Raw genomic sequence first — 13,272 nt, 5'->3', positions numbered from 1 at the left:
TTGTTTGAGTCCGATTTTTTCTTCAAATTCGTTATTGATTTTTTGTTATTCGTTTATGTTATGTAAAAGTGTGTAGTGTAGCAGTGTGGAGTTTAAGTGAAAGTTAAGTTTGGATGGAGATTCGGAAGAAATAGCTTTTGGGCGTAGTCTTCAACGCCGGCAAATTTGAAAGGTGAATTTTTACTTAAAATGTAATCAGGCAGTTTTTGTTGAGTTAATCACCGATTGTTTTGTGCTGTGTTTTATCTGAGAGATTTGTAAGACGGCGTTCCAAGCATTTGAGAGGTCCACATGGTTAACCTTCGGGTAGTGGCGGTATAGTTTCTTACAAGTTTAGTTGCCCCGGTCTCATAGACCAGGTTTGTACTAAAAAATATAAATAGAGGATTTTTATTTTTTTATTTTGTAGGAGTTTAGAATAGGTAAATATATTAAGACGTTTTAGTAAAAAAAATAATTTAAACTTTATTACATTAAACAGAACAATGATTTGAATAGTTATTGAGAAAAAATGTAATGTGTATTAATTTTTCCTTATAAAATAAAAACAAACAAACGTAACATAACAAACACACTTAAAAAATGTTAAATGAACATAAATGCAACAAATAGCCACACAAAAACAAAACTATATACTTTTATTGTAGTTCCCTACAGTTCTGACATATACCTGTAATATGCTCTAAACACATAAATGCATTGCATTTGTAGCAGGAAAAACAAGTTTTTTCATTTTTTCTCCAGCCGCAGTAGGTGCACCTTCCAGCAGGTAATGGCATTTCTTGATTTTCCCGTGCATCACTTCGAGTTATTTCCATAAGTCTCAGCTTCAGCGTCATCGGAAGATTACGAAGAGCTGCTCTCCTTTTCAAATGTGGATGAACCAATGCGTTTGCTAAATCTCTTAACAAATGTCGTCGCCGTATATTCGGATCTCCGTTGTTTGCTTTATATATCACCTGAGTATTAATTCCGGCAACATTTAATAATGTGTAGAATATCATCATGGGCCATCTTCTGCTATACCGGGAGCAGTTGTAACTAGCGCACAACTAATCTACAACGTCGACACCCCCTTTTGTATTATTATAAATAGTGACTATTACTGTAGATTTATCACCACTGTTAATATCAATATCATCATGATGGTGCATGCTTGATATTAAAGTCACATTTTTACGTTGCTTTGGGATACAAGAAACAATTGTGATATCCTCTGTAAAGCCAAACATGCTAGTATGGATTTTACGTTTAGTGGGGTTTGAAAATTCGACTGGTAGTTCTGTTTTATTTTTTCTTAGCGTTCCAATAGTAGTTATTTTGAAATCCCGAAGCAACTTTTCCACAAGTGGAACTGATGTAAACCAGTTATATATTGTTAAGTTAACGCGACTAATAGTTTCTGCCCTTCAGGGACGATTTTTAAAAAATAATTATTTAATTTACAAATGCGAGAGAACTTTATTACGTTCTTAAAAGTTACAATATTAGAATCAGACTTCACTGTACAAAGGTTCAAATCAGACTGAATAATAATTAATAAAAATGAAATACATTATACATTGGAAAATAAAACAATAAGTCACAAGTTGCACTTCTATATTCAGGTCGATCATAGTTCAGGTGCTGACGCATCGGATTTAGGGTATTGGCTTATGGGGTCAACGACTATAACTCGCGTGAACCAGAAATGCGTTTGCACAATCTTAAAACAACATCACTAGGATTGTTAGAAATTTTATATGGGCTATTGGATTTTGATCCCACGTAGACTTCCATTTTTGAAGTGTAAAATACTTTTGAATCACAAACTGCAAATATCTTGAGTCCATATTTATTAGATTTTGAGGGAATGTACTGACGGAACGAACATTTCGCTCGAAAAGAAGGATGCATCAATGGTAACAAATGGTGAGTGATTATAACCATTTTGACATTTTTTTACGAAATGGTCAAACACCATACGAATTGGGAGCTAGCTTGTCAATTTTTGATCGCTCTGCACGTGTTTTCTTATCATCAAACCTAATGCAACGAAGAAGTGAGTCATCGTAAGATAAAAACTTTCTATACCATAACCATCTCTCCTCCAAACATCTTCTGCACTGGCACGATTACAGTGACCTAGCCCAGATAAATACAAGAGTCCTATAAAAGCACGGATTTTCATTTCATCAGTGAGATTAGCATTTCGCTCTCGCGAATAGTTTTCTTGAATGGAGGCTATGTATTTATTTGTATTTTCCACAATGATACCCATTATCGTCCCATCCAAAATTAATTCCAAATTCCGACAGCGTCTTTTAAATTTTTAGTACTTGTTGTAGGTCCTGGTAAGCGAATTATTATGTTATCCTGTCTTGTTCTAGTGGTTCTTGGCTTTGGAGGATGCTTCTTCCAGTGAGTTATATCTAAAACAATGAAAAGGCTTAGGTTCTTGCCTAAAACAATAAAAATTTAGCATGACTTGCTAATACATATTCTAGTTTTTTAACATACCTATATAGAAAAGACGGACAGATTGACGAACCGCAACTGTTTCATCTGTATCTGATATCTCCTGTTCTGATTCACTGTCGTGATTTATAACTTTCTCAATGGCCTGTTCCTTTTCCTCTGATTCATCTTCGCATGCCACTGATTCAATATCACTATTATTTAGTCCTACTTCTTCTTAAAGTTTCTGCAAGTAAGCTTGTCCGTGCTCGTAATCCCCCATTGCTAAAATCTAACAATATTTTAATAAGAATTAGAAAAATGTACAAATATCTAAGAGCTTACCTCGGAATATTTTTGTATCGATATTAGTGGCGCCAGTCTGAGACACCCGAAAGCTCGTTTACTTGTGCAACTATTACACTGTAATGGTCACACGACGACCAACCGTCAGTCACAACGGTACATGAAGGCACTGAAACGTTTGATTCCTTACAATAACCTGTTTAATACCAACATAAAAAAAACAGTCTACCCGGTCTCTCACACAGTGACGCCACTACCCAAAGGTTAAGAAGATATTGAGTGGCCGAGTTTTGAAAATTGCAGTTTTTTGTCATCTATGATAATTCGAAGCCCGAATCCAGTGTCCAACTTCCAAAGAATTGTGTATTTGTGTTCCTTGGTCACTTCAGACCAATTTGCAGCTTGTGTGGGACACAGTTGTGCGTTTGTTTGCAGTGTTGTGGTCCAATTCTAACCCCAAAAACTTCTTGAAGGAAATACATCAGCCAGAGTGATATAAGGTACTTTTTGTTATTCACAGTAAAAATAGACATTTTTCATTAATAAAAAAAATTTGTTTTCATGACCAACTAAAAAATTATAAATAAATGAAATTATAAGTTGTATGTATTACCTAATTGTCATATTATTCTTCATTTAAATGCAAATAATTTTAAAATTTAATTAATATTTCAAATAGGTTTGATATTTTATTTCAACATATGACAGTCAGTATTATCCTTTTTCGGAAATTTGGTACATAACCTCCATTAGGTGTACCCAACTTGTGGAGCATGTTGTAACTTGTTACAGATAGCGCCATTGTAAGTTTTGTATTTAAATTTTGTTAATTTTATTTGTAATAACTGTTGATGTGAAGTAAAAATAAATATGTAACGTTTCTCTCTAAACCAGCAGTTGTAGAATTAGTTCCTTCAAAAAAAATTTCACCTTTTAATATTTTTTTTAGGAAAGAAAAGCCTTTCTTTCCATCCAGAGAGAAGATTCTTTTAAATGGCGTCCAAATTCAAATAGTTTAGGAACCTCCTACTCCAACCAAACCAAGAGTGGCCGTTCGCAAACGTTTCGGTTTGTTTGCGCACTCGATCTCCAGCCCAGTAATTGCTCAGTTCCCACTTTCAACCCCCTATAAGTGATACCCACTGTGGTAGGCAAATTATTCCGCTACAAACGCTGAGCATACGAAATCTAAAATATGGATAGACACCACAGTCAAATCTCCTAAACAAGCTTTTTTCGATAGATTAACAGGATTATAAAATCATTTAAGTAATTTATTACATTCTACATATTTCAAATCTCAAAACTTACAAATACTAATATACTAATAAATTTTTAGGAAAAGACAAAATACTTATTATTTGAAAGATTATTTGTCACATTAGCAGCGAGAATTGGTTCGTTTCAAATCCCCTCTGGGCATTTGAGTCGAATAAGCCTGGTGATTACTATGAAGAGATGATCAGATCCAGAGACAGATCAATCTTTTGAAAATTGGCGAAAATTTTCAATGTCTTACCAATATTAGAAGACAAATCTATTATTGTTCTTGACAAAGCACTTGACAGCAAGTGCATCTAAAAAAATCAATATCCACAATTGGCTCCATTCCAAAAATATAAACTTTGATCAACATATGCTTAAAGTATAGCTTCTTTCAATCGTAAAAAAAACATAAAATTTTTTATGATAAATATGTTATTGATGAAATGGCAAAAACCCAGAATAAACTGGTATTGAGACTTTCTCTGTATCATTGTGGGTAAAACCCCATAGAACTCATCTGGGCAAATATTAAAAATGATAGTGCTGAAAAAAACACCAACTTCAAATTTTCAGATGCCATAAATCTATTTTATAATTTAATTTTATTAATTATACCAGAAATATGAAATAACTGTATTTTACATGTACAAAAATGTAGAAAAGGAAATGTGGCAGCTGGAAAATATAATTGAAACACATTTGAAACCACTTGTTAAAAACGTTGATGATAGTGACATATTATCCAGTTCATCAGAATAATGTTTAAAAGTTGCCGATATCTCGATCTCTGCCATATATATATTTACGCCGCACTGAAACGAATTGTGAATCACTTTGTATTTTTATTCCAATAACCTATCCGCTTTGCAATATTTAAACTTTTTAGAAACGTACAAACAACTATAAGAAAAATTATAAATAAAACTTATATTTTTTGAAAACACCCTGTATATAAAATTGTTTGGCCGTTTTTAAGATAAAAAAAATAATTTCTTTTTTTTTGTTCTTCTTGTATAAATAGTTCCTATTTATACAAATAACTAAAAACAATCATGTTCTTGGTCTGGCATTTTTGCAAAATTAAATTATAAATTTCGTATTTTAAGATAATACTTCTGGCCAAACGAAAAGATAATCGTAAATGCGGTCCTGTTAAGAGGACTACACGTGCTAATGTTTACATCCGCTGCATCGCTTATTAAAATTTAGTATAGTAAATTTTGTAATGTATGTATTATGTAGTGAGTACGTATTTGTGGTTAACAAACGAAACTTTACGCCTTTATTGCAAAATGCATACAAAAACTACTTTTGTTTTAAAATAGCGGTTCAAAGGGGTAGTGAAGCGCAATATAAGATGCTGTTTCCAGTTAGCATTCTCTAGCCTCTCCTACTCAATCCCTATCCTCACCTTCACGAAGTGCGGCTTGGGCTGCACGGGTGAAGCCTGGAAAACCTGAGCAACCTTGCTGGAGATTGGGTAACCAACCCCAATGGAAGGCAGGGTTAGGGCTGACGAGGAAGAGAAAAATGGTCCTCCGAAAAGGGGGTTGGTGAGCAAAAAATCAATGCTCAGAGAACCGAACAGAAGCTTCGGAATTGGACGAATACACAAGTGACGAACCACGCAAGAAAAAGGACAAAGTGACCAAATAATCTACGAATTGGCACTTGGAACATTGCATCGTGGAACAAACGGGAACAGGAAATTGTGCAGGAATTGGAGCTCCATAAAATTGATATATGTGACCTGAATGAAACAAAAAAGAAAGGGAAAGGAACTGCCAAGAGAAACAAATTTATATTCCTGTACAGCGGAGTAGATAAAAGCAAACGTGCTCATGCAGGAGTAGGCCTCTTAATGCACAATAAATATAATAACAACATTCAAGAAATACGATACATCAACGAACACATGATACAGGTTTGCCATAAACTTCACCAGACAATACTTAATATTATCCCCGTATATGCACTGGATCACAGCAAAAACAATGAAGGCAAAGATGCTTTTTATGGACAGCTCCAAGATCTACTGGACACCACAATAGCCGGTATTAAAAAAATAATTATCGGTGACCTAAACGCCAGAGTAGGCAACATACCTGTGGCTGGAGTTACACAAAGATTTAACGAAGAAACGCTCAACTACAATGGAGAAAGACTTCTAGAACTTTGTTTAATGAATAACCTCCGAATTACCAACAAATACTTTGACCACCCAATACAACATAAGATCACCTGGTCAGATACAAGAGGACGTAACTTGACTACATTATAACATATATATATATATATATATATATATATATATATATATATATATATATGGTGGAAAGGGTAAACTTTGTTGCCAAACTATCCACATTTAAGAGAGGCGTATTTGAACACCTAATTGCTTCAAAATATTTATTAAGGACCACTGAAGCAATAAAACAATTAAAATGTATTTTCCTTCGATTTATTTACACAATAGACTTAAGGGCTGGTTCAAACATTGACAATTATCGCAATTCTGATAGTTACATAAAGAGTTATACAAATATTAGCTTTACAGTGAGTGCGGGGAGGCAGTAACAGATATACATGAAATGATAAAATTGAGAGAGACCAACTATATACGTTTTAACACAAAACACCGGGTTTACAAGCGCATTTATCACTTACGCACCACGCACTTCTCGGGATCACACACACCCGGCCTTTACTTGCCGAGAGGCAAATTGGCACTGTCTGTCCTAGTCCTAAGTTATATAAAGCGGGAAAGAGAGGGTTTAAGATGTAGGGAATCAGTCGCACACACGTTAACACGATAGCTGACGACATAAGCGCACAATTCGATAAAATAACTATATTATACAGGTTGCTTTTTACAACATACTGCCCCCCGTTGAAGCACTAGCTTTAACATTATAAAAGACATTAAAAAGAAAAGAGTACATAAAAAAACCAATATGAGTAATAGTATACAAATTCATACAAACAACATATTATGAGTAAAAGTACTAAACCTAATAACATTAACATAATCCTTCACTAGGAAGAGGACACAATTTTGTTATCGAGCGTTTGAAAATCCCATCCTTAGTTTTAACAGATGCAATTCTCACTCGGCCATCTTTACCCGGAAAGACTTCCATCACTCGTGCCAATGACCAGTAGAGAGGAGGGAGATTGTCTTCTTTAACTAGCACAAGGTCATTGGGTTGTAAATTTTTAAATGGGAGAAACCATTTTGGACGATTTTGAAGTCGATTCAGATAATCAGTCGACCACCTTTTCCAAAAAAGTTGCTGGAGCTTAGAGAGATTTTGCCAGATGCTAAGTCGATTTTCCGGGATAGATGTATACTCCTGGTCGGGTAGCGAGGTGAGAGACCTTCCAATTAGGAAGTGACCAGGGGTAAGATATGTGAAATCGGAGGGATCATTAGAGAGGGCACAAATGGGCCGAGAATTAAGTACGGCTTCAATTTGGTTAAGCACGGTACTGAATTCCTCGAATGTAATTTTGAGATTGCCCAACAATCTATAGATATGATGTTTAGCGCTCTTTATAGCGCTCTCCCAGAGTCCTCCATGATGAGGAGATCGAGGTGGTATTGTTTTCCACCGAATTTGAGAGGAGGCTAAAAATTCCTGAATAGAAGAGTTAGTTTCCTTATTTTTCAAGAAATTGTAGAGTTCGAATAACTGATTTTTAGCCCCAAGAAAGTTTGTCGCATTATCAGAGAAAATAGTCTGAGGGAGACCTCTGCGACTGATAAAGCGCTTGAGAGTGAGAAGAAACGCTTCTGTTGTAAGCCCACTGACTAATTCTATATGAACCGCACGTGTGGACATACAGACAAACAGAGCTATGTATGACTTTATCAAGGGACTTTTACGAAGTTTAGAGGCCTTTATTAGAAAGGGACCACCAAAATCCAAACCTACATGAGCAAAAACTTGAGTAGAGCATAAGCGTTCCTTAGGTAAATCAGACATGATTTGAGCTAAGGGTTTGGCATTAAACTTGAAACAAACATGACATTCGTGGACTATCCTCTTAATCTCCCGTAGACCATTCAAGGGCCAATATCTAAGGCGAACTTGAGAGAGAGTATTCTGAGGACCTGCATGATGGAGCCTGAGATGTTCTTTTTTGAGAATTAGACGAACAACATGATTTTTCGAGGGGAGGAGGAGAGGATATTTTTGATCAAAGGTAACTTCGGAATACCTAAGACGTCCACCTACACGGAGCATTTCATTTTTGTCAAGAAAAGGAGCAAATTGTAAGAGAGACTTATTAGAAATAATCTTATTGCCTTTGAGATCAGCAATTTCTGAGGAAAAACATGAGTTTTGCAATAATTTTATAATTTTCATTTCGGCATTTTGAAGTTCAGATACTTCAAGTGCACCGGATAATTTTTGAGTGCCAGACTTTGCGTTATTACCAAATCTGAGTACATAAGCTATAGTCCTTACATATTTCGTGAAACTGGAGAACCTTTCAGAAAGCATGACAAAGAACTCAAATTGAGCACTTCGAGTGTGAAGAACAACTTTTCTTTCTTCAGGTAATTTATTAGAATTAAACTTCGGACTATATTCAGACAAATTTAGGTCAAATGTTTGCAAAAACTGAGGACCGTGAAACCAAAGAGTGGAGTTGAGTATGTTAGAGGGCATCATTCCTCTGGAGAGGATGTCAGCAGGGTTGTCTTTAGACTTTACGTGTCTCCAATGAGAGTGAGAAGAATTTTCTTGAATTTGAGCTACCCTGTTGGCGACAAATTGATTCCATCTGGAGTGATGTGATCTGAGCCACGCCAAAACTATCTCAGAATCGCTCCACATGTTTATAGATGTAATAGAGGGCAATTTATCCTTTATGATATCAACCACCTTTGTGGTGAGCTTGCTAGCCAATAAAGCACCCATAAGTTCCAGCCTTGGAAGCGTTATGGTCTTTAAAGGAGCAATACGACTTTTCGAAACAATAAGAGAGCACGAGATATTTTTTGATTTGTAGATGACCCGTATATAACAACAAGCAGCATATGCTTTCAAACTTGCGTCAGAAAAAGAGTGAATTTCAATAGAAGAAATTTCATGACATGAGAAAAGACATCTGGGTATGCTTATGTCTTTGAGAGCAGCGAGATCAGTTATAAACTTCAACCATTCATTTAAAATATTTAAATCCACGGAGTCATTCCAATTAATTTTAGAAATCCAAATTTTTTGCATAATAATTTTAGCAAGAACAGTTACGGGATTAATGAGCCCTTGTGGATCAAAAATTTGAGCGATAATAGAGAGTACTTCCCTTTTTGTGTAATTATCCTTTATTGATAATTGAGGTACAGAAATTGAAAATGTATCAGTACTGGGGTTCCAACAGAGACCTAAAACCTTATTAGAAGCATTCTCTGGTGAAATAATATACGCAGAGTTTGTAGAGAGAGTAGAAACATTTTCCAAAAACATTTTTGAGTTAGAGCACCATTTATGAAGAGAAATGCATGCCTTGTTGAGTAGGTCAGTTATCTCATTATGAGCCTTAAGAAGAGTTTGCGTGTCATTGGCCCCATATAGAATGTCATCTACATAGCATCCTGTTAAGAGAGCATCGGAGGCCAATGGGTATTTGTTTTGATGAGTTTTAGCTAATTCCATCAAACAACGAGTACTTTGAAAGCTTGCGCTTTTTGTTCCATAAGTTACGGTTTGAAGCTCAAGACATTCGATGTCCTGTTCTGGAGAATCCCGCCAGAGGATATTCTGCAGGAATGTGTGATCAGGATGAATTCGTACCTGCCTGTACATTTTTTGTATGTCGGAAGTGAAGACATAGGTATACAATCTAAACCGAAGGAGAATGTCGAAAAGTTCAGGCTGAAGAGTTTTTCCTTTCAACAGGATGTCATTAAGAGAATAGCCACTGGAACTTTTCATGGAGCCATCAAAAACCACCCGTAATTTGGTAGTTAATGATTCTTCTTTTATGACAGAGTGATGAGGTAAAAAGTATTTATTTTCTAAGTGCACATTTGTGAGAGAAAGAGGAACCTTTTTGGCATGTCCAAGAGAAACATATTCATTGATGAATGCTTTATATTGAGTGTATACATTTTCGTGCTTTAAGAGTTTATTTTCTAAACTAATAAACCTTTTCCTAGCCATATTGTAAGAATTGCCCAGCATTTTATGTGCTGTTTCAGAAATGAGAGGAAGCTTTACCTGAAACCGACCAGAAGGTAGAATTTGAGTTGTTTCAGTGAATATTTGTTCAGCCAGATCCTCAGAGGAGGAGATTTTAACAGAGGGGGTCACTTCTTCGACTTCGAAGAATTGTCGAATTATATTATCGAGCTTATCTTCCTCAGATGTGGACTGGACAAATAAAGAGACATTTGACTGTGTAGGGGACAACTGTGAGCTATAAATTCCTTTGTGAAGTGCGTAAGGAGGTAAAGAACCAAACATAATGTACCCTAAGTGTGTGTTCTGGAGAACAGGGAGTCCTTTACCTAAACGTATTAAACCATCCGATAACAACTCGCTATATATGTCACTGGCAAGAAGAAGATCTATATTTCCAGGGACAGAGTAGGTGGGATCTGCGAGAGTGACTGTAGAGGGGATATTAAATTTATTTCTGTTTATGGATACCTGAGGGAGTCTACAAGTTATGTTGTCTAAAATAGAACAGGAGATTTTGAAACCATTACCATTTCTTTTGTATGGAAAAATTTCTAGATCGACCATTTTGTTCGAGAATGAACTATGTTCAGAGATAGTAGAGATTTGTAACCTTTTGCTGTAAGGAGAGAGGTTTAATTTTTGAACCAAATCTTTAGAGACAAATGACGACTGAGATCCACTATCTAAAATACATCTAGCGTGTATGGGTACGCCATGCTTAGAATAAATAGTGACTAGAGCGGTTGCCAGCAGAACATCCTGCTTTATTGACAGAGCAGAGAGAGAAGTCATTACATTTGACACCTGAGAGGTTTGAGATTCAGAGAGAGAGACAGAATTACTTGGACCGGCTTCACCATCAGACCAAGTGTTTTGTACATTGCGAGAGGTTGCGTGATTTTGTCGTTGAAAAGATCTACTAGAAGAAGAGCTATTTTCATGGTCATTGTGCAAGAGTGTGTGATGCCTTTTCTTGCATATACCACATAAACGTTGAGACGAACAATTTTGTGAAAAGTGTTTAGTTCCTAAACAGTTGCGACATAGTTTGTTTTCATTAACAAATTTATACTTATCCTGTAAGAAAAGATTAGCAAATTTTGTGCATGCATAAATAGTGTGTGTAGCATTATTACAAAATACGCATGTTTTGGAGTATGAGTTATTTTTATTACTTGCCGAAGAGAAGAGAACCGTTTTAGAGTTTGTTTTAATAACTTTTATCTGAGCAGTTTAACTTTTCCATAATGTCACACTTTTTTTCTAAAAAATTAAAGAATTGATTTAGCGTGGGAATATCTTTTGACCCTAACTCGTATTCGAAAGACCGGTGAGTAGTAAAGTCCACTTTTTGCAAAAATATTTCTATTAATAAGAGATCCCAATGCTCGATGGGTACATTCATATTTTTTAGCGCGAGTAAGGTCTGTTTTGCGGTGACCAAAAATTCACGTAAGGCCTTTGCATTAGTTTTGACTAAGGATGGAACTTTCAAAAGACGCTGTATATGCAAACTAATTACGCGCGATTTGTTTTCGTAGCGATTTCGAAGAGTCTCTAACGCGATTTGGAAGTTTTCTTCTAAAACTTGGATGTTTTCTACCAACTGGAGAGGTTCGTTGCGTAGAAAAGATTTGAGATAAACAAAACGCTGGACGTTGTTGAGTTCCGGGTTATTAATAATTAACGTCTCGAAGAGCTGATAGAATGCACTCCATTCTGAGAAGCATCCTGAGAAAGTTTGAATTTTAATTTCGGGAAGAGTCACTTTAGCACTAGCTAAACGTGGAGAAGTGGAACTGAACTGGTGTGAAGGAGGTTGGAGCATCTCCATTCTATGTTGAAGACCTGCCAGAGTTGAGAAGTACTTTTCTTCAATTTCTTCCCTATCGCGTTCTTCAGTGTTTTCTTCGTCCAGTTCCTCAATCTGATCCATGAGGTCATCATATTTGGCGTAACAATTCGTTAGTTCAGTATGACGGAGTTGGAACTGAAAGGGATCCGTTTCTTGAGTAGAGTTATCCCTTAACCAATTAGAGATACGAGAGATTTTTGATTTCAACGGTTTGCGTTGTTTCTTTAATTGATCCATTGCGGTTAGAGATGTATCGAAAGCTTTGCGAGATATTTATCTATGAGAGATACACGAGAAATAAAAAATTTTAGAGTCTAAAACACAGCTTAGTCCACCCCGTATAATAAACAAGAGTCTCAGAAAATAATGTCTTTACGAATCCTGCGAAATATAAACTCGTCCTGTATACTAATAATACGCGTTCGAACTTTTGAATGTCCCTATACGCGTGATTATAAAAATATATATCATGGAACGAACTCACCAAATTAATAGAAACGAATCGTAAAAAATCCATAAATCCAGTCACATCACATGTTTCTTGTCAGCAATTTCACTTGAGATGCACCTCGAAGAGCGATAAATCTAACATCTAAGATTGTTGGGTGGAAACACTTCAAACACTTGCGTGGTGACGTAATGTTCCATGTGCCGTGAGATTGTTTATCTTATGTTTTTACGCAAAGTTCTATTTTGTGAAGAGCACTTAGTAATGAGTATTATTTTAATTTTTATGGGAAAAGAATTAAAATAAGAGAAAATTAATTTGATTTATGAAAAGGAATTGCGATAAACAATATATCCGGCTCGAAGGACCACAAGATGATGGAAAGGGTAAACTTTGTTGCCAAACTATCCACATTTAAGAGAGGCGTATTTGAACACCTAATTGCTTCAAAATATTTATTAAGGACCACTGAAGCAATAAAACAATTAAAATGTATTTTCCTTCGATTTATTTACACAATAGACTTAAGGGCTGGTTCAAACATTGACAATTATCGCAATTCTGATAGTTACATAAAGAGTTATACAAATATTAGCTTTACAGTGAGTGCGGGGAGGCAGTAACAGATATACATGAAATGATAAAATTGAGAGAGACCAACTATATACGTTTTAACACAAAACACCGGGTTTACAAGCGCATTTATCACTTACGCACCACGCACTTCTCGGGATCACACACACCCGGCCTTTACTTGCCGAGAGGCA

The 13,272-nt window shown here is 35.7% G+C and overlaps 1 protein-coding gene across 1 annotated transcript; it reads right to left on the bottom strand.

Annotated features, from left to right (window-relative positions):
* Nucleotides 1-7,028: 7,028 nt before the first annotated feature.
* On the bottom strand, nt 7,029-12,294 carry LOC140435828 (uncharacterized). The gene is made up of 3 exons (XM_072524544.1): nt 11,971-12,294; nt 9,525-11,279; nt 7,029-8,963 (listed from the first exon to the last, which is right to left on the bottom strand). Exons 1-3 carry the CDS (start codon nt 12,292-12,294, stop codon nt 7,029-7,031), a joined length of 4,014 nt encoding a protein of 1,337 aa, XP_072380645.1.
* Between the last annotated feature and the right edge of the window lie 978 nt (nt 12,295-13,272).

Source organism: Diabrotica undecimpunctata, chromosome 3, assembly GCF_040954645.1.
Source record: "Diabrotica undecimpunctata isolate CICGRU chromosome 3, icDiaUnde3, whole genome shotgun sequence".
NCBI lineage: Eukaryota > Metazoa > Arthropoda > Insecta > Coleoptera > Chrysomelidae > Diabrotica > Diabrotica undecimpunctata.
The sequence above is the reverse complement of the archived record's forward strand: the minus strand, read 5'-3'. Positions and strand labels throughout refer to the sequence as shown.

Coding starts and splice junctions, on each gene's coding strand:
- LOC140435828 (XM_072524544.1), bottom strand. CDS start 12,294: ATGGATCAATTAAAGAAACAACGCAAACCGTTGAAATCAAAAATCTCT. Junction 11,280..11,970: donor CACGTTTAGCTAGTGCTAAA/GTGACTCTTCCC, acceptor CTTTTCTTACAG/GATAAGTATAAATTTGTTAA. Junction 8,964..9,524: donor TAACTGACCTACTCAACAAG/GCATGCATTTCT, acceptor GCTCCTTTAAAG/ACCATAACGCTTCCAAGGCT.